Source organism: Excalfactoria chinensis, chromosome 9 (genome assembly GCF_039878825.1).
Source record: "Excalfactoria chinensis isolate bCotChi1 chromosome 9, bCotChi1.hap2, whole genome shotgun sequence".
Taxonomy (NCBI): Eukaryota; Metazoa; Chordata; class Aves; order Galliformes; family Phasianidae; genus Excalfactoria; species Excalfactoria chinensis.
Window position 1 is genome coordinate 4,880,465 of NC_092833.1, and position 25,865 is coordinate 4,906,329.

At 41.2% G+C, this 25,865-nt stretch overlaps 1 protein-coding gene across 1 annotated transcript; it reads right to left on the bottom strand.

The window, feature by feature from the left end:
* Positions 1-308: 308 nt before the first annotated feature.
* On the bottom strand, positions 309-22,718 carry WDFY1 (WD repeat and FYVE domain containing 1). Its single transcript, XM_072344678.1, has 12 exons — positions 22,508-22,718; positions 17,297-17,364; positions 16,285-16,358; positions 15,070-15,124; positions 13,670-13,820; positions 11,047-11,159; positions 8,350-8,476; positions 6,813-6,918; positions 5,741-5,842; positions 4,886-5,016; positions 3,940-4,048; positions 309-3,235 (listed from the first exon to the last, which is right to left on the bottom strand). The coding sequence occupies exons 1-12, from the start codon at positions 22,642-22,644 to the stop codon at positions 3,176-3,178; spliced, it is 1,233 nt and encodes a 410-aa protein (XP_072200779.1). The 5' UTR covers positions 22,645-22,718; the 3' UTR covers positions 309-3,175.
* Between the last annotated feature and the right edge of the window lie 3,147 nt (positions 22,719-25,865).

The following is a 25,865-nucleotide window of genomic DNA, read 5'->3' on the forward strand; positions in this document are numbered from 1 at the left end:
GAACCTTTGCATACATCTGAAGAACTAGATGAACCAGAGAAAAGGTCCATACGAGCTGCCAAGGACACAGATAGGGAGTACAGCTGTACACCCCTAGCTGGGACCATTCAGCAGCTGTTTGTCTCTAGGCTCACTGGTTCATCACGGGCCTAGCGTTGTGGCTCATTCAGGTCCAGTGCAGCACATCTGACAAGCCATCCCTCCAACCTAGAATTTGAATGTGGGCTGTCTGAAGAAGGAGACAGTGTAGAATAGGCGTTGTCCGTTCATACAATGTAAGAAAAGATGGATCATCCAAATAGACTAAGTGAATATCAAGAAATATTTTATTGTACATGTAATCAAAGTTTTAAAAAACACAAGAAGGAGCGAGGGACAGATTTATCTAGCATTGCTTAACTATGCAGAGTACAGAAATACAACTAGTAAAGACTGAGCACATACTTATATCCTTTGCTCTCCTTCCCTGCTCCCAATCAAAGAGGTTATACAAGTAATATTAGTAAAGCTTCAAATCAAGCTTTCTCAGTAATTGCGCATTGAGCTGACATAGTTGGAATTATGTTCAGTTTCATGAGAGAGTATGTGTATTCAAATGAGTTGTTTATAAACCACAACACCATCTCTTTAGTGGTTTGTAAGCATTACTTGTTTAACACCAAGAATATATTTAAATGACTAATGACTTAGCAGCCATAACTGTCTTGCTATATCTGAACACTATATTTAAGTATATCAATTATAGAAAATAGATTCCTTAGGTTTAAGAATATGTAGTAGAGAATATATTATTTACTGTCAAAACCTTAATGTAAGATAAGTGGTTGTCAAGAAGTGGAAGTATGCTCAAAAAACAGGAGGGAGGTGCATGCTGATTTGGGACACGTTGACTAATCAGAACTAAAAAAGCTGAAGCTCAAGAGCACTGGCTGCAAAGGAGTTATTACACTTCAGTATAATTGGTGTAGGAGTTTCAGAATGCTTGGTTTAAAAAGAAAACAAAAAACCCTATTCATCCCACATCTACACTAAGCTTCCAGCTTAACACGCAATCCTTGATCCTCCTTACCACAGCGTGGTAGTATCTTAAACAGCTCTATCCATGTAACCAGTGTTCTGCCTTACACCCCGCAAAGAAGAAGACTCCCATTCTCTTCCAAAATCGAATAGGAAGAGGTCTGAAAGTGAATGGCAAAGCATAATCAGGGCTTATTCACTCCCTTCAAACACTCAGCTTTCTTCCTGGTTTACAAGGGTGAAGGCCTTCACAGCAGAAAGCTGCATTTTTTCTAGTACAAGCTGATTTACTCTCAATAAGAAGAAATAAACCTATACCAAAAAATGTAAGCTGTACAGCATGTATCAAGGGATGAATCAGATCAGTTTGACGAGTGCTAAATCCTAAATTGAAAGTAAGATAATTTTTGGGGTTGACACAAAAGATAGATGTGTTCATTTTGCATTGGCTTAACACACTTGGCAAATTAAATGACTCCTAGCAAAACTTCTGGAGAAGGGCCAGGGAAAGGTAGACAAAGCCAGATCCAAGATAACAGTAACTACCATATTCTGGATTCTAATGCCCTTTTGAAGACTATCAGCTTTTTGGCTTAAAACAGAAGAGAATCATGGTTTATTACTTACACCATGATCTCCATATACTTTAGCCTATAGCATGGTCCAATGCAGATTATCAGCATCAAGTTAGACAACCAGGACTTGAATTCACTAACACTTATAGCACCACTTGATCTTTGCTGCACTAAAGTCAGTCTAACCTTCTAGTCCTCTGCCAGAAAGTGCCTGCTACCTTTGACAGTTTGTACAACACTACGTACCCAGCTGACCTACCCACATTTTGTCTTCACAAATATGCACCTGTTTTCAGAGAAATCTAAATAGCTCTGAGCTTAGAACTCTGGCATGTGATCCGAGCTCTTGTAGTTCTCTTTTCAGTACTCACAAGTAGGAAATTCATACAACTGATAGACCAATTTATTGCTCTTCTCAGTTATTTCCTGTATATGCCAAATACTGTTTTTAAAGCCTCCCAGTTCCTCTTCACACTTCTCAGCTTTAAAATAGGGAAGGATTGGTACAGATGTTAGAATTAACAGACTTGGGTGCAGGGCAAAAAACAGCAGCTGTTCTGTATCTCAGTAACTACTGCTTTGGGAAGGCTTGGCATTTATCAGTTTTAGGCAACACCAAGGCAGTATTTAAATGTATGCTGCGTTTTAGCAGATAGGCTACCTACTATTAAAGAAACATAAGAAACATCAGCCTTTCCACAGGAAAAAGTCTCTAAGACTTAGCTGGCCATTTTCTCTTAGCCATAACATTTAACAAGGCAGATTTACTTAGCTTCCCATTCTAACAGCATTACAGAATTGTCAAAACATACAGCTCATACCAATGGCCTGTCTTTAAAATAGAGTAGCTGGGCTGCACATTTTAGTAAGACCTACAGAAGTTTGTTAGCTACGCTAAAACTCTATTTAAGAACCTAGAAGTGTTTGAAGAGTTACCAACTACTTAAACAGTTGTCCCACAGAAGCGATTTCACTGGTGACTGAATTTGAAGACAAACACTACAAGAAAGTCAATAAAGGAAATCTTGTATGTTCAAAGGTTCTCTTACCTCACCTGAAAGAAGCTACCTGCCACTTTGAAGTATTTCCTCCTTCCATAGGAATAACCAACATACCTTTTGGAGGCAGTATAAACAGAGACTGCTCAAAAGTATTTATACAGAATTGCTTTTTGGAAGAGAGAATAAGTTACTTTACTACTTGAACAAATTGAATGTACTATACTCATTTTACTCTGATAAGTTTAAGCTACAAAGTATCTGTACAAGATATATCAGCAGAGATAGCACATTGTTAACACTACATATAAATCAAGTAACAACAGGTCCTTTCATCAAGGTGTCATATTGCAGGTAAGCCATTTTACATTAGTCCAAGAGGTTGTGAAACTGCACTTCCGCACCAAGGAGATTCCTGGTGAGCCCAACAGAAAAGCTGTGCTCTATAGAGGTGACTGTCCATCCTGGAACAGCAGCAGGAGAAGAATCAAGCAACCAGTGTTTGCCGTAAAATTCTTAAGAAGGATTCCACTCATTGGGTGCATATTGCTGTACATAAGGTGCATAAACCTGTCAGGTATTAGATCAACGTGAAGAGAAGCCAGTTGCAAGGCTGCAACCAACTACTGGCGTCATGTCCCAGATCTAGAAGAAAATAATGTGGAGAATTATATAGCAACAAAAAGACCTAAAAGATAGTTCTCTAACAGGCACAGAAGCAGACAAAGATTTCTCTGCACACAAGGTAGTAAAACCTGTTTAAACTAGATTTGAGGAGGACGAGGAGGTACACCAGCCTTACAAACCAACTGCCAAACTTCAGGCTCAGAAAAATCTACCTTCTAGCAGTTCTCTGGAGGTCTGGTCTAAAAAAACCGTGCTATGCAGTTTGATACAAACATACTTAGAAAACAACAGACAGCCTGGAACAGTCTTCGGTTCAGGCTAGCATGGAAGATGCATAACTTAAACGTAACAAGATTCTACATCAGTCTGATTTCCAAGTCACTGTTTCATAAAAAGGGCTTTTAGTGGCAACGCTCCAAGAAGTGAGGAAGCTCAGAGCCTGCACTTTTTATCATGTCTGCATCTTTAAGATCACTGGCAGATTCTGCTACTGCTGATACCTGCTTTGTTTGTCCAGAAGACACCAACAGTAATCATTTCTGACAGCTAGACTCTATGCAGTAGACTTGCAAGTAATTTCCTTATTCAGTTGCATAAAGGAAAGTCTGCAACAGACCTGATTCTTGCTACACAAAACAGTTGTTGGAAAGAAAAATGTAAATACAAACATTAGTTCTCTACTAACTTTCTCTAGTGAATGGAGGGAAGAGGGAATTGAATACCTTCACAATCCGATCACTCCCACAAGTGACCATTAGTCCTCTGGAGATGTCCATTGACATGTGTGAAATGTTGTGCTTTCCTTCATGAAAGGTTGCCAGGGAAGTACGGCTGCAACAGAACAGTTCAAACAAAACTCAGCCATGAGATGAAGTCTAATGACACCATTACAGCAGCAGAAAATGAACTTACAAGAAAAATCTTTAAGTCCAGAGAACTGCAGTGCCATCATTAAAGGGGACAGAATTAAATCAGTGAGTCGTGTTAAAGCATTGCATGTATAGTTATACAGGTGTGACAATTCCTGACCTTCCCTGCCTGACTGTTAAAAATGCTAGAGCAGAAGTGGGAAATAACCTAAGTAATTGGTACGCTTCCTCACTGCATTTTTACCTGCTGACTACTGTAAGGTAGGGTACAGCATCTCCTTTTCAAAAATCTTTTTTGTATCGAGATAAAGAGTGCTCCTTCATAACTCTGCCTAATGAGACAGTAGATGATGTCTAACCCAATTTGCTAGCACAGGAAAATTATGTTGGGCTGTGAAAAACACCGCTGAAGAAACAATTTTAAGTATATATAAACCGATGCATACACAGTCTGGCACCTGTGACGCATTATCAACCACCACTCAGCAATTTTATGTGCAATCAGTAGCCCTCATCTACAAAGAATTAGAGATGAATTTGTTTCAACCCTAGATCTGAGATCATGAAAAAGAATAAACTGGATATAAGTGCTTTAATATCATATCTGGTCTAAATCCACTTGCAAAGATAGTTGAGGAAACTCTGCCATTATACTGCTTTGAGTGCCCAAAGCAAAGGCAGACTATTAGCAGAGAGTCATCTTAGAATATTTGCATTACACTACATGAAGAGAGACAGCAAACACAAGAGTTTCAGCACATCAGCAGCATCACTTAAACTATTACTCCTTAATACTCACTCTTCATCCTTGATTGACTCAAAACAGGAATCACAGACACGGACCTGGAACTCAAATCCCATGATCGGGTAACTTGACCGTTTGGTACTGCACTTGCCACATACTGCTTGCCCACATTTTCTGCAGTGATGCTTCATGGAAGAAAACAAAAGACAAACCAAAAAAATCATTACATTGGACCACTTGATCATTTTCTCAAATGTTTGTTGATTAACAACATGCAAGGAAGCCTTCAGTTCTTTTAAGCTCACAGCAAACACTCTGGAGTTCTAAATGGCTTTCTTGACACCAATAGGCTTATCTCTGGTCATCTCTTCTCCTTTCACAATCTTATAAGAGCAGAGGAAAAAGGGTTGGACCGCCAACCAAGGAAAAACAAGTCCAAGAAAGCCAGAAAAAGAGTGCCTCACTGTCTGTCTAGACCCCCCAGATATAAAGCGATCTGGATATGTTTCACACCATTGTCCAGTAAGAGAAGGGCCACCACTGCTTCATTGAACTGGGTACTCCAAAACACGATAGGCTGCAGTTTGCTCGGTTATGGGGAATTGTGTGCTACTTTATACAACACTTAATATCTGTCCACAGCTCCAGTGCATTGAAGAATTCAGAAAAACCCAACTGAGGACTCCCAGCACAGCCTTCTTTGCCCAGTGCTATAAGTTTGATGCAACACTTCTCATAGAATTAGAAATTTTCTTAGCATTACCCAGCAGCTGTGAGTTCTCAATAAACACTCACTTCAAAGCAGCAGAAATACCAGCAGTACAGAAGATCTAATTGTGTTAGTGATTTTCTGTTTGCTTTTTGCTTAAGTGTTGAAGTACAGCTAAACACTCAAATGAGTGATCTCACCTGTCTCAACCCCAATGTCTTTGTGTCCCACATTTGCTTTATATTCCAGAAGAAAGGTTGTTCACATTTCTGACAGGAATCACTTTCTAGCCACTGAGGAGCCTATAAAACAAAAGACGTGAAAGCAATCAGAATTCTCAGCCAAGGAAGTTTGTTTTAAGAACACACAGTGAAGTTTTACTTGGAAAAATGCCATCTCATCTCTGGATATTAACACAGTAGATTACCTTGGGTACAGTACACAGGAAGTTAGTACAAAATACAAACAGAATCTCAAGTCCTACAGTTTGCCACCAAGAGCTACACACCTCCTACACTTTTTAAGCCCAAAACTGTATGTGATAAAAAAATAAATTCAAACATTCTAAGACTGCAGCTTTGGCTGCCTTGATGATTTCCAGCGCCTTGTATCATCTAAGTTGTAACAGCTACAAGGCAGTCATGCTCCTCTCTACAGGGAATTCCAGAATTAAATTCTTGAAGCAGCGATTTTATTGCTTCCTTAGGATCACAGTTTAAAATAATTAAGAAATCATATGTATGCATTTTCCATCCTGTCCACATTTTCATGAAGCATTTCTCTTAGCAGCACATAATATTCTTGACATAAATGATTTATGCCAAATGAAAATAAGGCTTTCTACACATTTCAACACACTCGGATACTTTAAGGGATAGAACGAGAGTCAAGAACTTTTCTAGCACATAGACTTGAACTGAAGCATGTATACCAGATACAACATTCAGCAGCCAATAGGAAACTCTCCCTGAAACCTGACAGCAGGAAAGTTGGAACAACCATGAAGATCTATCCTTAGTTCACTTACATTCATTATTGATAATAATAAAATAACATTGACAGTTGCACTATCTCACCATAAACATTTATTAATACCAAATGTCCAGTTTGTAGACCTTCAGCCTTGATTGTATCCCCATTCTTTCACCATGCTAGGGGAAAATATTGTAAAGGGTTTCCAGGAAAACAGACGGGTAACAGATTAAGAAAAGCCATGTCAGCCTCCAAAGAGGAAAAACAAAAGTATATCTTTCACCTAGAGCGTGATCTTACCTCTTCTCGGCTGATATCCATGTTCCAAACTGCAATTCCTCCATCAGCTGAGCAAGATACCAGCTGCCGTGTCAGTTGAATGTAACAGATAGCCTGCACCTTGTCACTGCAAACAGAGCACATGTTATTTATCAACAGGCATTTAAATCAAGCTTAGTTTCCCAGAAAAGCCTGATTTATCATTGTAAACTCACCTAGAAATCCAAAACTGATTTCCATACACTTTCTGCTAAGTCTACATAGAGCTATAATGAGTGAATTGATGCTACCACGTAAGCACTACTCATCAGGATGTTCACTAGAACAGTGTTCTTACAGGCTTGACCAGAATACCAGAGGTACAGCTCCATATTAACATTTGCCGGCAGAAAGCACTGACAGTGAGCAGAGTGCAATTTGCCTTAGAGTGCAGGTGCAAACTGTGTTAGCAAGAACCACTTACCAAAACAGAGACAACTGGAAAAATCAAGAGAAATGATTGTTTCAGGATGCAGCTAGAAAGCAAATGGAGCTTCTACTTTTGCTAATAAACCACACTAAGTCTGTAGTTGCAAAGAAAAGCATGCAGTGAGCAGTAACACAGACAGCTGAATCCTGAACAGTGTAATGGCAAAGTGAAAGTCAATCCAAATAAACTAAACAAATATCTCAGAAAGTATTAAAGTGTTTTGCAACATCTAAGTTTAATTTAAAAAAAGAAAAGCCATTCTGCTTTTCAGAAATTACTTTCCCATTCAATATGAAGTCTGATGCTAAGTGAGATGTTAGATGAGAAACTAATAGTGTTATTAGGCTTCACCAGGATACATGATGCAGCAGTAAGACCTCCAGTCACTGATGCCAGCTACACTTTTGTAACCAATAGTCTATTATTAGATCTTTAGTCATAAAACTAAATCCTCGAGATTTAACAACAGTTCTAGGACTAAGGCCTAGAGTCTCGATGAAAGGAGGATGGAGGCATCTACAAATTACACAAAAGGAGAATATGGACCATCCAAATACATCTTTAACATAAACAAGCTCTCTATAACCACTGTGTTTCTAAGTAGAATGTATTTTCAGTGGTGAACTGCCAGTCAGATTGAATTAAGGCCCTAGTGTTGTCTCTCTATAAATACAGACAACTACATAATCCACAGAACAGTGGAGATGTAACATGCTTTCATGAAATCTAGAAACGCACTCCAATAATTTAGTTTCTCACCTCACAGATCCTCACAAGTAATGCAGTTAAGCGTTTACAGTACAGAAGCATGTAACTTTTACATAAAGTTCAAGCAATGTGAGTGAAGACTACTCTTATGTCACGTTCTCATTATCCATGGTTTAAAAGCACCAAGTGTGACCAAAAAAATGTTATTAGTAAGCACTTTCCTAATACTAATTATCCTTCTTTCCCTCAGATGTCTTCAGTTATGCAAAAAGTTCTCTTTGTTATTCATAAAGACTTAAACATTTTGCCATGCTATTTAGTCTTCCTAGGACTCTGTGTTTGTTACAGAACATTCAGAAAAGACAAGACACCATTACATACTGATGGCCCTGGAGCAGCAACGTTCTCCCTTTCCTTCCACCAATATCCCACATGATAATGCTGTGATCAGAGGCACCCGAGAAGAGCAGTCGTTGAACAGGATCCCACCACAGGGAAGTAATACTTCCTATGAAAGAACATTCTGAAGTTAGGTCTAAGGGAATAAGTGCTGTTAAAATGAAAACTGACATATTCCCCTACTACAATAGCAAATATTAAAAGCCTTAAGGCAAAGGACAGCATGCAACTACAAGATGTAATCTTGCTAGAGAGGCAAAGACTGGTGACAGAACAAAACCATTCTGAAGGAGAATGTTAAAAGCAAAATATATTTCAGAAAGTTTGATAGTTACCAGTTTTCTGCCACTTATATTTGTCTGCACAGTTTTAAGAGCTGGCAGGTTATTATGTGATCTCTGAAAGGTGAAAAGTGTTAAAGCTTTCCAAGCAGAAACTAGTATCCAGAATACAGTAAGGTGTTCAGCCAGCGGTTACAGACTCAGCGCACGGTATTCACAGGCAAACCGAGCCCATTACATAACTATTTTTATCATGAAAATAGTTAGGATAAGAAACTAAGTGACCACTTAATTTGGTGTCTGTCAGCAAATTTGGACACTGTGCACTGAACTACAAAATGACTTTCAGAAGGCCCAACTTGACTGTGCCACTCCTTATTCAGATGAAGAATTCAGTCATCCAGCAGTATGAGACAAACTAAATTCGATATGCATGGCAATATGATAGGAGACTGAAGCAGTCATTTTGTCACTCGTGACACCTACGCTTTTGTGGCTGCAGGAACATATTTTCCCCTCTTATAGACATCCTTCCCTTTAACTAAAGCACCCTTCCATTGCTCAGTTGTTATCAAGTCTTGTTAGTCTGAAAGCAAGATGAGAAGTAATTACAGCCCAAAACATTTCCTTTCAGCTCTCCGGAGCAAGAGATCTGTCTTGTCATTCTTAGGACTATTATCGTTTTCTGACTGACCCATTTGGGAGTAGTTATCTCAGAGAACAGTGACCACCTGTTCCGTACAAGGCAATTTAAATGTTATTTTCAGCACTACACAGTGTGGCCTATTAAGTACAGAGAATTCTGGAAGTTGACTTTTGAGGGATAAGCTCTAAAGCCATTTAAACAGCAAAGTAAACAGTGCTTGCTTACAAACTCACAGTTAAAGCCAGCACTGGAAGGGAAACAAGTCAAAGTAAGACCTCTGAAGTCTAGCACGCACAGATTATTCAGAGAACTAGCTGCCATTCAGGTGTAGAGTTACCATGACTAGGGGATATTACACAGACACACAGGAAATAGGCTACACAACCTGTTTTGCTTTAAGAAGGGGAAAAAAAATGGAAGAGCTCAAATTACGCCAATGTATGAAAAACCTGTTTTTGTCTCTCTAGTTTAACCAGCTTTTATACTAGATCAGTTCTTAGTTTTGAGGACTGCAGTACTCTTAAGTAATTTATGTATAAGCCAAAGTTGTCTGCCCTGCAGTCAGGCAGACAGCGCTTGGAAGCTCAATGCAACTCAACAGATAGAATATGCATTACAGACAACCAGACATGCTGCTTCCAGACTAACAATCCCATCTATCAAGGAGATGCATTTGAATTCCGACTTCTGTAAAACATACAGATGAGGTAAAGCAGAGCCAGGAGGATTATTTTGCACTTAACTGAAGCAATCTGAAACTGCCTGAAAGCAGAAGATGCCTTTATCATTTGAAAAATTCCAATTTGCCTTTCCTACTCAAAGCCAACCTTGTCATTTCACAGCCTCCTGCAAAGCAGGAATCTACCCAGCTTAAGCAAAGTCTACTCTATACTTAAAGCTATTAGAAAAGAGTCTTTTCCAATGGGCCAGATACTCACGACAATGTAAATTTAATCCTTTTCAAATGCAAATCAGTCAGAAAATACTGAAAGTTGTCCTTCTAGTTACTGTCTCATTTCCCTCAGCACATCAGTAAATTATATGTTCCTTCCATAAGTCTGCATTCTTGCCTTAATCATTACTACAGATGATGGCTTCATATCATGTTACAGACTACTTGGTTCTTCATGCTCTTCATCTGATAAGGGCTACAGCTATACTACATAAGATGAGACATTTGTCTTTGATTCTAGAAGGCTCTCAAAATCTTTTGCATAGTTTCTGCTGAACATAGGAAATCACAAACTAAAATCTCATAACTGAATGACCAGAGCAGGAGGGACCTCGCTGGAGAGAATTAAACAGCTTTTTAGTATCTAGATTTGGGCTTGCTCAAGCTACTTTTAAATATTATATTAACAATAGAACTGCAGGGGGAAAAAAGGAAAGAAAAAAAAGAAAAAGCAATACATTCTAGTTCTTTCTCTGCAGCGTTAAGGTGACTAAAGTTTTTAAAGGTGGCCATCTAGTGGATAACTTGCACTTAACTGAATGCAAGTTTATTTTCTCATCTACAATAAAAGAACTTCAAAGTGTACACAGGATTAAGATTTCCCTACAGCAAGGATGCATCTGTTCTTTAAGAAGTAGCTAACTTGTGCAGCTTTGAAAATTTTCTGAGTGCTATGCTGTACTATTTGTTTATGCAGAATGTATCTTTAGGAGCTGCATATCCAACCAAATGTCTCATCCTGGTTTACAATAAAGCATTATAACCTGGGTCAACTGGTATCATGAGAAAAGTTACTTTACCTTCATGCCCTTTGAGTGTTGTGATAATCGAGCATGTGTTCTGCTCAAGCTTCAGGAGAGTGATCTGTCCAGAATAATCACCAACAAATGCGTATCGAGTTTCATAATCATATCTGAACACCAATCAAGGAGAAACTTCATTTGTTCTTAGAAGTATTTTAAGAGATTGAAACACAGAACTTACATATCAGCTACAAAGTCAGAACAAACTGGAAAAGAACATCTTAGTATGCCAGATAAACCTTTACATAACTACTTCTAGGAGGGCTGGAAGCTGTATTAGCTTAATACTTTTCATTTCTCTCTTCCCACCCTTCCATACATAAGCAAGTACGACAGCATGGAAAACAACAGATACAAGCCATTGGAGAAGCCATGAGGTAATCCATCCCATCATTTAAACCATTTCTAGCACATATTTACAAAACATACTTGTGATCTTCCAGAAGAGATGCCTTAGACTACTTGTTGTATTACAGAGCTCCCAGCAGAATTATTCAATTGGTCACTGGGTGCTATTCAGATTCAGATCTACTAATTGCCCTTATAAATTCTTACACCACCAGAACAGAAAAACTAAATTCAAGAATGTTGACCATCCACAGCTAGTTTACCTTACAAGTAGAAGCATATTCCCATAGTTCTAACTAATTAGAACAAGAGATCATCTAATTTGTGTTCTCTCTCTCCGCTTTCAAGCTTCCTGATGCAGGTCCTTGAACAACTGAAGACTGAATAGTGTTTCAGAAGGGGTTCTGCCATGAAACGCTGTCACAAAAGCCACAGCAGGTCCTAATAGAATCTATTAACAAGGTCATATGTTTTGCACTACAACAATTTTCAGATATTCCATTCTTCTTACTACACAACTAATGTCCCCTAAAACTGAAGTAGAGGGGAAGCTGGATGGAATCAGACCATTTTCCACATCTAGGAGATGTATGCTATTCAGGAAATAAGAACTAAGAAAAATCCCATACATGTGACACCCCATAACCCAAGAGTGGTATATTAACTCATGTGTCCTTTTGGAGCCACACACAGAGAAAAACCCACAAGCAGCTGCTAGCAATGTAGCCTATTCTCCACAACAGAAAATACTAATTTTAAGAAGTACAAAGAAGTCCACCACAAGCAAAAAAACAGAGATTTTGCAACCTAACAGCACTCTGAAATCTCTTAAGCCTGCAGAAATCTTGAGAGAAAAGAGTCACTTTCAACAAATCCATTAAGTTCCCAAACATGTGATCCTTTCCTCATCTTGGAAGTTTGTGCTAGCACAATCCCTGTTAATCCGGTAAAGATGAGGCACTCTGCTGTGTTCTTCAGAAGCTTACATATAGGATCATTAATAAATGAATACTAAGGATTCTCCTGATATCAAGCAACTAGCATACACATCAGAAAGCCAGTTCTTCCAAACTGAAGTCAAAGGCCTGATCAATTTGAATGCATTTGAAAATACAAATGCCACAGTCTTCAGTGAAAATTCACTTTGAACTTGATAGAAAAAGTCATATGCTTTTCTCTTCAAAATAAACTGCTCCAGTATTTAAAGAAGTTTTAACCAGAAAATCCACGGCATTCAGTGAGGTTCTGAAGCATCAGACTGTTATGTGAGCTAGTCACATAATATGGCACACCAGCATTAACCCAATTCTGTGTTACACTTGGCCAAGGTGAGCAGTGTGTTCGCTGGACATAAAGCCCAGACTTCTGGAACAAAGACAGCAACAAGGAGCAAAACAACAATACAGCTTTGTCAGCTCTTCAGTCAGTAAGGCAGGCTCCGCACAGATGAAACCCCACAATGCAAGACAAGCTACTGGCAGTCAAGCAGCTAGCCTTCCTCCTAGTTTCTCAGTACCACACAGTATATAGTAATTCTAGAGGGTTTTTGTTCTTTGTTTTTTAAGAGATGCATTGGTCTCTTTCATGCTTTGAATCAAGTCAGTTCTGCAACTTCACTGCCATTAATCCTCATACATCAGCCAGTACCTCCAGTCACTGGAGAGCCACATCTAAACTACTACCATTAACAACTGATAAAAACAGTTTCAGGATTTATGGGATTTAAACCTATGTTCAGAAATTCTCACACATGAACTATTGGTTTGTATGTCTTTTACATAAAGAATACCCTGAAGTACTTACAGCTGAAAAGACAGTAAGCATTCTTAAGATACAAACATTGTAGTTAAAAGCAATTTGCAGAAATGCAAACTGCACAGACAAATTACCACTAGTAATGAATAAAGTCTCAATCTGACTCGTAGGTTAGAGATTGTTCAACAGATGCTAGTGTGCATTGGTGTCCTAAGTGACTTGACTAGAAAGAGCACAGGCCAAGCTGCAGAGACAGTTACCAGTCATTTTCACAAGACTCTGCAGACCAGCATCCCAAAATGAGGAACTAGTACACATTAAGGTTTCTACAACTCAAGGTCACAGCATCCCCTCTACAATCTAACAAAAGCAGCGGTATTTAACATCACATAAAATAAAGGTTTGCAGACTTGCAAGAGATTTCAACAACAGCTTTTTAGATAAAAAATGAAGGAACAAATTGAGCTAAACAGAATACTTTTCCAGTTTCTGGGCACCAATTGTTTACAGAGGATACTGTAGACATGAAGCCCACGAGGTGAAGTAATGTCTCCCCAGCATGCTCCCACTCCTGGTACACATCCAGCTGACGCACTTGTCATGACCAGTGCTGATAACCCACTCTGATGTCAGGCAGAAGGTAATAGCAGACACTCGGTTCTGATGAGCTGTGAGAAAAAAAAGATTCTGGCTAGTTTTTCCTAGAAATTGACATGTTCTTTGCAGACAGACAGAGGTCAAAGATGATATCTGAGCAATGTTATACCACCACATAATAACTGCCTATAGGCTAATTTATAAGGCTAGAATTGTCCTGTTTGGTATATGCCTTATGAATAGCTTAAGTGAATCAAACATGCCAGTCAGCTAACTTAAGCCTTTCTCCTACAGAGGGAAGAGTTGAGTTCAGCCCAGATACCTGAGATGCTCTGATTAAGTAGCAGGTAAACCCCCAGCTCTAGTTAGGAAGCAAGGACTCATAGGGAATAATGTAGTACATCTAAAAAGCTTAAATGTTTTAAGTGCCTCTTAGCTTATCCCAGGGGATCTATACTCAGACTCATTATTTTAAGCACCTGAAAGTCTAATCCATTGCATTCAAACTGGTACCCATGATAACAATCAAATCCCACTGTTTTTGCTTAGAATGCTACCACTAAGCAAGAAGTTGCATGAGCTTTAGAAAGAACTCTCTCCTGACCTCTAAGATGTAACTATTCTATTAAATGAATTGACAAGTCATCTACGTTAGGATAAAGGGAGTCTTGTTGCTTTAAGAACAAGGCCTTGTTCTTGTAAGCAAGAACATTGCTTCTATTGGTGTCAGGGAGTCATAAGACATGCTGTACTTTGTTCCACTACATCAGCTGTAGCTCTTAAAGAGTTTCCAACAGGCCTTCTACATTATTATTCCAATTTTAACCAGCAATCATGTTTTAGATTTCTTTCTATACTCTTCATAAACCCTAAAATAATCCCTATTTCCCACATGCCAGAAAAGGTCTTTTTTACCCCTACTGCTCTCCCAAAAGACAGAGAAGGCAGAGACTCTCACCTTTATCTAGAAGTAATCTAGCCCAGAAAATACAGAATGGAACTTGTAAATATCAATGCTCTTACCCTACACATTGATGCAGTACAGCTACAACACTTCAAGAGTAACATCTGAACTTGTTAGATCCGGTTCATTACATGTGCAAGCTAATGATGCATTGAGCTCTGGTAATGACTGCAATTCAGACTCAGCTGACTGAAGATTACTCAATAACAGTGTTTATCTTATGGTAGTTACTCCCAACTAAGTGACAACTGGAAGAGTATTTGAACTTTATAAATCTCTGACACTGCCCAGTTTCTCAAGCATTTTAGAAGCTCCTCCTTCATACACACGAGTATAGACACCGGTTAATAGTTTACCTGGATAGGTCTTCACAAAGTTCATCTTATTGAAGTCCTCTGAAATATGAAACTCCTAAAATCAAAGTGGAACCGTTAGCAAAAATGTTGAAGTGACATTGGAATGAGTGGTACAAAAAAAAAAAGAGCAATAACCTCACAGAACAGAATTTGCATAGCAGCAGCTTCCTCAGGCTGAAGCACAGCACACTGATATGCCAGCTGCAAATTACAGTTATTATACTAACATGCATTTTTACCACGGCGTATTTTCTGAGGAAATACTACAGGAGGAGATGAGACCTCATTAGCCCCCATCAGGAACAAACAGAACTCCACCTCGCTGTATTTTTGATTTAAAGATCTGAGACTTCATAATCAAGAAGTAAATTTAAGTGAGAGTATCCTCTATTTGACCCATTGGAATATACAGAACGTTTAAATTTTTAGCTTAGTGATAGTTAACTATTTGTATTTCTGACATTCATTTAATACCCCATCTCCTTATAGAACACTTATTATTTTGACCTTATCTTCAAAGAGAAACCACTGAAACATCTGAAAGTCATGGGACTTCCCCTCCTTTGCCAAGAAAGATGGGAAGAATAAAAACTTGCTTTCTGTTCTGCTGTATGTACCCACTCTCCAGGAGCAGAAGTGAAATTACAGCTGGCATACAGCAAAGCAGAAAGACTACTTCTCTAGAAGAAGAGAAAGACAGACATTTCTCTATGCATGCAAGAGATAATGCATTGAACCCAACCCTGCCTCTCAGGCTTCCAGGACTAACATAGAAATTTCAACATCATGAAAAGGCCTGCATCAAGCCAATTCAGAGAGACACATGCAGCTAGACACTGGGAGATCAATATTTCTGAACAGATGCAAGCTAGCTGCAACACAATCCCTGTTAGTGTACAACCAGGGCACTTCACCCAACTTAATATATTCCTTGAAATAATTCCCTACAAAGCATAATAATCCAGGCTCATTGCTACACTAATGCCTCAGTGATTTCTTGAGGCTAGCTAGCTCACATCTAGACAGGAAAATCCTTCTTTGCTGTCCTCCAATATGCTACTCAGGTGAACTGTCAAGGAGTTCAGACATTTAGTAATAACTGCATTGCAAAAAGAAGGGAAAGAAAACAAATTATCAGCTGCCAGCAACACTTGATGCTCCCGGACAATCTAAGCAATTCTTATCCACATACAAAAAAAAAGTCAAGCAACTTACCATGATGGCTCCATTATCCTGGCCTACAAATATTCGCCTGCTGTCATGATGATAAGCCATGGCCGAACACGGAGCTGTCAAAAAAAGAGCAAGCCCACTGAAGTTGCTTAACTTGAAAATTAAAGAAGAATACAGTGTTCTAAACCAATACCAGCTCCTCTAACATCCTCAGAAAACACTGCCTGAAGTGTATTTAGAGTTTTAAAGCTACAGGACAGGCTGGAACACTGCACTGATCAGGGACAAATCGATTACTACAGACATGGTTTATTCTGTAAAAACCTTTTTAGAGCTCAATTTGAACAGTCTATTTTGAGAACTGACAAATGGAACAACTGCTGTAGTTCAGACCAACTACCAGGAAAACAAGATTACAGCTGGCATTTTGAATCCAGATCCTAGGCTACTCAGTCTACAGCTGAAAAGGAACATCAGGGAGACCAACTCTTTGGTCTTCATTTAATATTTGAATACCAGTTACTTCAGAAATTGTCATTCCAAATACTATCTTTTATTTTACTGATGATTTACTTCATCGTTGTATTCTTTTTATATATATGACAGGTAACTAGGCAGGAATTCTACATTAAAGAGCCTATAGTGAAATGTTCATGCTAGGTGATGCCTAGTACTGACACTCAAGATCTGAAGCAGCTACTCAATATTACTTAATTATCTAAATGTTTAAAAGTGATAACAAATATATACCTTGGGGAGCAGAAAATATTCTCTCAGTTAACAGTTTGAAAAGTTTACCTATTCAGCTGATGAGCTATTTGCCAGCATTTGAGACATATTCAGCAGCAGATCCTCACAGTAATTTATCTGGTGAATGATCTGGTTCATAACAGAGCACAGCTTCAAATTAAAGTTTCAATTGAAAGTTTCAAATTAAAGCCTGAGGGAGAGTTGTTGCAAGGTTCCCAAACTGAAGCTCACCAAGTGAATCCAGTGCATGAAGAAAGAAGTATGCTACACTTGGCCATCTTACCATCTCCAACATTTTACTTACATGACATGGTGTGATAGATGCTGGGCCAGTATTGTCCACTGTCTCTCTTCAGCCATACTCGTATTGTTCTGTGTTGTGGGAAGGACGAGAAGAAGACAGTTGTAAGTGCATCACCAACTGAACCAGTTTATTACTTAAATATCAGATACAAGAGAATCAGCCATGAAGTAGAAAGTTGTCATCAATTAAACACAACACTACAGCAGACACACCTGAAGGGAACTTACATCAAGAAATCAAGAGCACACATGTAGACAGTGTTAAAGCTATTATAGGTCTACTTGAGACTTCCTCTCTAAACTGCTGTGGGTCTTCTTTGTTACTATTTAAATTCAACTTCCTCATTCCTAAATGGAAGACTAAGTGATCTGTAAACACAGGCACCTGGAAACCATCTCAAAAGACTTCAAATCAGGGATGGATTTACTAAACCACATCGGATCATTAGTAAGAGTTTAACAACAAGAGTGTAGAAGACAACAATATCTTGCATCAGGACTAGAACTTTTCAGAACAGGTTGAATATGCAAAGGTAGCACTCTAATTTCCTAATTCCTATAAGAGCTTTACTTTAAAAAATGGCTAATAAAGTAGATAATACCTACATTCTTAATGTACAGGTACCTCCCTCTTCTAAAAAATGAAGCTGAGTACACACTGCCTCAAAACAATTAAGATTTTCAGCTTTTGTAAATACATTTTTCCACCAGCTTCAGTGGCAAATGCATATTACTCCAGTTCATTTAATACTCTGCATTAAGATTGTCTCTCAAAAACTATCACTTCCTCCTTACTCTAATTCATACTCTCATGGTATGGATTTACCTCATGGTCAACAAGCTAGCACTTCAGTCACCACTTCCCAGCAACATGCACCCACACCAGCCTTAGGATGCCAATGCCAACTGTAGCAGAGGCTTTCTCAAGCAGTTGAACAGCTCTACCATATTCAAACTAAACTGCTGGGAACATCTCAGATGGTAGCTTACCCCCAAACTAATTCAACCCTATCACTTCTAGCCAAAATCAAGTAATTATTTTTGCTGTAAACAGACTAAACAGACTAAGAGTTACTATAGCAATTGACATAATGCGCTGTTGATTTTTCCACAGTAAGCTTTGTTTCCTCCCAGTATTGTGATCAACTGCACTGGACTGGGAATTCACAAGAAGGAAGCAAGGATATGCTTTTTCTAAACAAATTTCTGAGAAGCATAATTTCCACAGTCATCATTAACAATACAGTTGCTTCCTAAAGTTGACAGTCTATGCAAACATTTGCCAAAGCAAGCAAAATTAACTTCTGAAAGCTTCTTACTTCAGTTCAAGTAAGATTTTAGACTTCACTAAATTCATGCTTGCCAAGATAAGCAGTTAGACAGCTTTCTATCTAATTACATAAAGCTCTCAGCAAAATCTGAAGAGATTGCCTCACAGCAGCTCACTAACAGCCCATGTCAAGATCCCGCTTCTCAGCTCTCTCTCCTACAGCCCCATAGCTAGGGCCTGTCTCCTCTTCCTGGAGAGAATTTGTGTGTGAAATACCAGCTCTAGCTCAAAGAACTAAGCAAGTTCTCCAGTAATACCACTTCCACAGTCTCTTACCATGAAACTGTTTTAACATGAGAACCACAGTGCTTCATAGTAATGCAAAACACAAAACTATCTTGAAGCAACACTGAATATGACCTTACCAACTTCTATTGATTTTCTTTGTTTCCCGGTGCTTCATTATCAGAACAAGTAAGCACCAGATAGCGATGGAGAAAAACTCTGGGGGTTGGACAGGGAGAAGAAAATCCTTCAGCATTCCTACAGCATTTGTGGCTCATGCAGCACCTGCAGCCCTCTGAAGCCAAGTGCACATGACAGGGAAAACAACGTGATGGAAGATCAGCAGGCAAATCCCAGCTTGTTCCAGTACAAACAGCTCTACAGGTTTCCATGCCACTACAGCAGTCCCATCTTCCAAACGCGTTCACACCACTAACAACTGCCTTCCTACCTGAGATCAATCACTAACAGTTGGTTTTCTGGCAGGAACAGAAGACTGCATTTTTCTGGCAGTCAAAAGAAAGTAAAGGTAGGTAGACTGCTATTGACTGTTCCCAAAACAGCACAAGAAAGTTGGTATAACCACAGTACAATGCTAGTTCAAGGACACACCAGGCAGCTGATGCTTTCTGTCGATTTCTGCTCATTAAAGCATTAGTTTTGACAAACATTCAAATCCCACAACTAGAAAAACGAACACTGCAATCTAAGCAGCAATTCCAATCCAACGGCAGCTGCTGACTGTCACAGAGCACCAGTACTCAGGGATGCTAGAATTTCTACAGTGCCTGCTGGATTGCTATTAATACAGAACCTTCACCTTGCTGCAGTCAGAGGTCCCTACCCTACCTTATTGTCCCTCAGCATCCCCAGCTACAGCTGGGAAACATGTATCCTGCCATTTGTTTGCTGAGAACAAGGACATGCGTGAAGGTCAAGCACAGAGATCTGACCATCACAGAGCCATGCAGCCCACGCTCCTTCTCAAACCTAAGAAGCTACACCAAGCCAGCTGTGAGCAGCAACCATGCCTACAGTAGGCTGAGCGATGTGCTGCAAGCAGCTCCAGATGTAGCCTGGGAGCAGGCAAGATGCCTGCAGCATTGAGGTAATTGTCCTTACCAGGAACCTTCTGAGAAAGCTTCACAGACGGTGAGTTCCCCGACTGAAAACACAGATAATCCTGCAGGTATCTCTGCCTCCTTTTGGGCTTCAGAGCTTACTAGATTTTTATTGGTATTCACAGACCTGCTACGGTATTTTGTATCCTCGAATAAAAATAGAACCATTATTTCTTAACATAGAAAACATCACTTGAAATAGAACGAACTCCCACACTTCTATTGATGATAATCCACAATGTCCATGGAGGGTGTTTTCCTCACTACCTAACTTGTAAACACATTCCTGTGACTGGTTATTCTGAAATGCTTGCCAGTCTTAGCCTATTAAGGTTTAATCAGAAGTACTTGGGCCCTGCTGTTTTGGTATACAGCTCAATGGGTTGTATGTTCCAGCTCTTTGCTTCCTGAACTCTGTATTGGCTCTCTGCTAGCAGCAGCCTCTGTTCTGCAGCATTAACACCTACACCCCGTTTTTATGGAACAAACAGGAGAGTAAAAAGTTTGATAACATGTTAAACTGTAGGTGAAAGATAGGTGAGTGAGTAGGCTTTGATGTACTGTGGGAGGTACCTCTGATGAAGGCAATACAGAGCAGCAGCGTCTGAAAGCTTAAAGATCTCAGCGACCTCCCTCAGCAAGGCAGGCTACAAGAATGTAACTTCCAAAGTGCAAAGCTTCTCTGGGGAATTAACACACACCAAAGGCAGACAGCAGCCTCTCTTCTCTTCGCCCAGCTCTGTAACCAGTATCAAAACATGCCCAGATAAAGATGCAGCTGCATTCTCAGCCCTTACCAACGTAATCTAAGCATGCAGTCTGCTAACCTTCAGCATTATATCTCGAAGGTTAAGCAGCAGCACTGTCTGCTACAGGCCTCTGCCAGCCTGTACCACACAATTGCTTTTCAGGGTTAATGCAGAAGTGAACCCTTCAGAATTGCTACTTCCTTATCTTCTCCTCGTGGAGCCCACCAAATCAAACTCAATGCAAACATGTTAAGATTCAACCCATACTGCCCCTCAAAAGCCAACTACACCATGCACATACAGGTTGAATAAAGAAGAAACTGCTCGGTCTCATCCCAAACCTACTGTCTAAGACAGATTACAGACAGTTTGGGGTTGTTTTTTCCTGTGGGAAGGGCAGTGATCAAACCCAGAACCACTCAATGCATGCAAACATCTCTGCTTGCTGCAAATGAGGTGCAATGACTGCCTCTTGTTGAGCCACAGCAATGTGTACTGTTGCTTCAGAGGGTCAGAATTTAAATCCTGATGAATTTACATAGAGATTACTGAGCGCAGAAAGCTGTTTACCTCTTTACACGGCTGAAAATTGCATTTGGAACCCTACGAAGCCCTACTAAGTTGCAGAATCAATCTCCGAGAAGGCAGTTAGAGAAGCACTTATGCCTTTAATCCTCAGATCCCGCTAATGCTGTGCCGAGTGCTTCCAGCACCCATGAAGCTTGGAAAAGAAGACCAAGAAGATGGTGGTATAACCCTCACACTGGTATTCCCTTAGGACCAGGAGTTCCCACTGCAGAGCACATCTTTGAAGGCCTATCACAACAGGCACCCAGCGTGAGAAATAATATTCTTTGGGAACAGAAGCCTGACTCCAAGTACATCAGAAAACTACTCTCAAATAGCCTTTAGATGAAGTAAGGACAACTTTGGCTTGAGTTATCCCAAACTTATGGGCTTTTAGCATGCAGTCACGAGCTCTTACTCCACTCCCAGTGATTGATAGCTCATTTAAGAATGAAACATGCAAAGGCAGAGGGGAAGAAATGCAATTATCCCTTTAAGATCTGTTTTCCAATACATGATAAACAGAAATCAAAACCAGAAGCTACTTGTTATGTCTGTCTTTTGCCAAATTAAACTACTTCTAAGTGCTTGCTTTCCAGAAACCTCAGCTGGCACCTGTGAGCAAGTAATTCCAAGCATGCCAACTGCACAATACGTTCTCACCACCTCTTCAGAGATGTGGAGATAGAGCCGCACTCAGATTCCTCAGAAGCGCCGATAATCGGTTTCAATAAGCACTATGGCAGCTTCACACAAATTCAGATGCTAACACAGTAAGGTTACCTGAGCGCTAAATCGTTTCGGACAGGGGCGCTCCCCAGGCCTCTCGCACCGCCGGGCCGGCTCACACTCACTCCCCGCAGCGCAGGTGGGCACCCCCCGCTCTCAGCACGGCGCTGCAGGCCGGCACAGCCACCCTCGGCGCTACCTGCTCCCTCCCTCCCGCCTCGGCTGGGTCTCAGTAACTACTTAACGCCGTTACAAACTCCAGCCCCGGGGCCGCCGCACCCCGAGGGCTCCTCGCAGGGCGGCAGAGCGCAGTTGCGGTGATTTCTTGACAGCTGCGGGCGAGGAGTCAGGGCCGCTCGCCTCCAGATCGGTATTCGAGCGCAGCCCCGGCCGGGGGCCACCCCTTCCCTCAGCCTCCGCCCGTCCGACGAAGCAAGTCCCGGCCTCCCGCTGCCCCGCGCGGGGCCCGAGCGCTCCGGGCCGCTCCCTACCTGTCCTCGCTGGCCGTAATAACGCCGTCCTCCTTGGGGATGAGGAGCGCGGCGCTCACCACGTCCTGGTGCCCCTCCACCTTACTGAGCAGCACGGGCCGGCTGCTCTGCGGCCGCGAGTGGATCTCCGCCGCCATGTTGGCGCGGCGCCCCTCAGCTGACGGCGCGAGGACCGCCCGGCGCCGCCCCGCCCCGCCCGGCCGAGCTGTGCCGTGTAGCGGCGCACACCGCGCTGACGTCGCGTCCGGTGCGCGGCGGCCGTACACTCTCGAGTAGCGGAGCGGGCGCCTCACCCGCCTCGTACGCTATAACTGAGGTACGAGGCCGTCCGTCAAGGCGTGCCGTGATGCAGCGTGGCCGACAGAGGGCGCTGACGCCGCGCTGGCGGGGAACGCTCGGCAGCGAGAGCCAGGCCTCTGCTAAGGGAAAGGCCGTGGCCTGCAGCGGGGCGGGAGGCGGACATCTCCCTTCAGCCGCCCTGGAAGGACGGGGCAGCAGGATGCTCGGGGCCTGAGCTTTGTCATTAGCTGATGCCCCTAGGGAAAAAGCAGCCGATTCAGCCCCCTGTTGCACAAGCACCTTTCCAGAGCTGCTACTCTTTAATTAGAGGGATCCTGGTGTGTGAGAAGCCATGGTGAAATATTTAAGACAGGGCAGGCGATCCCTGGCTCGGGGCTAATCGTGAATTGGAAATGTATGGTGGGATGGGAATGTTAGTGTGTTAATACACACAGCTTGCTCTGAAAGTAATGCCTCCTAAATAGGAGCCACTTGTTGGTCTTCAGGAACCCTCAGCCAGCATCAATGAATGTTAGTGGTGCCATTTTTTTTCCCACAGGGAGGAAATTCATTCTCATATTTGCTTCAGTGTCCACTTCCATGTCAGACACCGCTTTGTCAGGCTGCCCTCTGTCACGTGGCAACAAAAAGCAATGGAAGGTTCAACCTCTGCTGCCATACCACCACCATCTGCCTCTGACCTTGTGGTCTGACGTAATAAAACAGGAGACATTACTTTCAGAGCAGCCCTCGCACAAGCACATTACATGCACCCCCAGACAAGGCCCTGTGCATCTTAGAATGGCAGTTATCCCTAACATGGCCTTAAAAGTAAAAATAGCATTCATGGAGCTTCAGTACAACCTGAAGACAAAACCTTAAGGACAGCAGAGCACTAAGATCGTTAGCTCACAATAGCATGGCTGCATCCACTCAACAGGCATGTAAAAAAAGCATCATTAGTCAAGAGCCCACAAAAAATACCTGTTGTCTATTAAGCGACAGGTGCCCATCTGGCTCAAGCAGTAGGCCCAGCAAACAGCATGGAAATCCATATTCTGTCATCATCGTCATCATTAGCGGCAGCCTCTCAGAGAGGTGGGAAGACTGCATCACCCTTACTGCTTTTAGTAGGGCTTGTCTCCTCCTGAGTGTCACATCCCAGCACTACTAAATTACCATTGCCAGACAGGTTTTAACTAGCACGGGTTGGACTTCTTAGTAGCATTACTAATAAATAATATAGTTTGGAGTGATGGAGCTTAACTCAAAGCCAAAGGGTTTCCTTTTCCTTGAAGCACAAGGGTGAGTATTTGGAACACTGCTTACAAAGAGGTATTTGAATTTCTTTTCTTTTTCATCTTTATTAACCTGCTGTGCTGCTGGGAGGCAAGGCAGCCGTGTCAGAAGAAGGCTTCCAGCAGGGTGTTCATTGTGATGCCAGAGGAGGAACAGCAGTAATCCTTTCATACTACCCTCTCCACTCTGTTCAGGACACAGGATTTGAGAACTACAAAATGTAAATGAAAAGGGGAAGCTGCAAAAGAAAAGCAGCCTTTTTAGAGCTCTATGAAGTAATGAACACAAAACTGAAATGGTTTAGCAGATTCCTAGCCAACTATTTTTTTCTTCCTAATTACTTTATAAATAACCACTTTCTTCATGACAGATCTGGCTTAGGAAACACATGTTGGGCTTTCTATCTCAGCGGAGTTTACAACAGATGAATTATCTCCACTTTTAATGGCAGTGAAGTGGAGGCATATCTAGGGAAGGTAGCCAGTTACAGCAAGCCAGCAGCAGATACAGAATGGGACTGTAAAGCTCTCTGCATGAAGTTATTCCTTTCATACTACATTCCTTCTTGAATTACCTGCACAGCGTTAAGTTATGAGCTTTATACATTCAGTCTCTCACCATTTCTGTTCCTCCTTGAGGACTCTTCTTGCCTGAAGTCCAGCATGGAGTCAGAGTCAGTGCTAAGAACATCCCTCTGCCTGTGCATCGTGGATGGCTCCTGTTCTCAGGCAGTATGCAGGGCTGCTGGGGCTCAGGGACACACGTGACCAGGCTTTCAGGAAGATAAAAGTTCAGCTGTGAAGCAGTTGGGAATAACACAGGAAGAGACAGAAGTAGGCAGAAGCAGCATGAGCATTCATATTAGGTTCTACATTCCTAGAGGCATAGAAACAGAAATTAGATGCTAATGTCTGAAGGCAGATTCCCAAAAACCTTTCAGAAGCAGATAATTGTTATAGCAAGAGTTAACAAAACTACATCCAGCACACATGCACAACATTAAAATAGTTCCAGCAGGGCTGGAAATTTGATATAAAACAATTCAAGGAACTGGAAAGCTTGGATAGTGTTTTTGTAGCATTAAAAAGAAGTAAGCTTTTAGGGGCTAACCTAACACCTTCCTTCCCAGCCTTTTCTTCCAGTTCCCCTCAACCTGACCTTTTCCATCCAGACCGTAGGCAAAGATCAGAGCATTAGTTCACATTTGCTTGTTAAACTTTCCCAGCACTTAAAATAATAATAATAATACTTGAGTGTCAGTAACAGCAGAGCTAAAAAGCCTTTTTCTGAGCTGTGAAACATTTCACCCACACACTGCAGAGCATTAAAGCTCCCAAGTAACTGGTGCATGGGACATTCCCCACCTGTTTGTTCAGGCAATCCAGGCCCCATCAAGCTGAGTAAGCCCACTCACTCTCAGAGATATGTTCTTCAGCAACCAGTTTTGGCCTGATTAGGAGAAAATCAAAAATACCCAGTTACACTTTGTTCAGTGTTGTAAGCAATCATCTCATTTCACAAGCTATTTCTGGACTAACAGAAGAGACCCAAAGTTCTTTACAGAGAACCTGTGTTGAGGCAGTTCATTGCATTTTTCTAACCCTAGTCTACTTTCCAAGCCTGCTTGCTGCACAGAACACACATGGCCTCTGTGTGCAAGCACTGTGGGAGTTCAGTTTGAGTGCTAACCTCTTAATATTTGAATTCTTACCAGAAGTATCAAATAGAAGCAACTGGAAAATTAATTCTCTCAACATTTCCAAAACAACAGCGGTGCTAT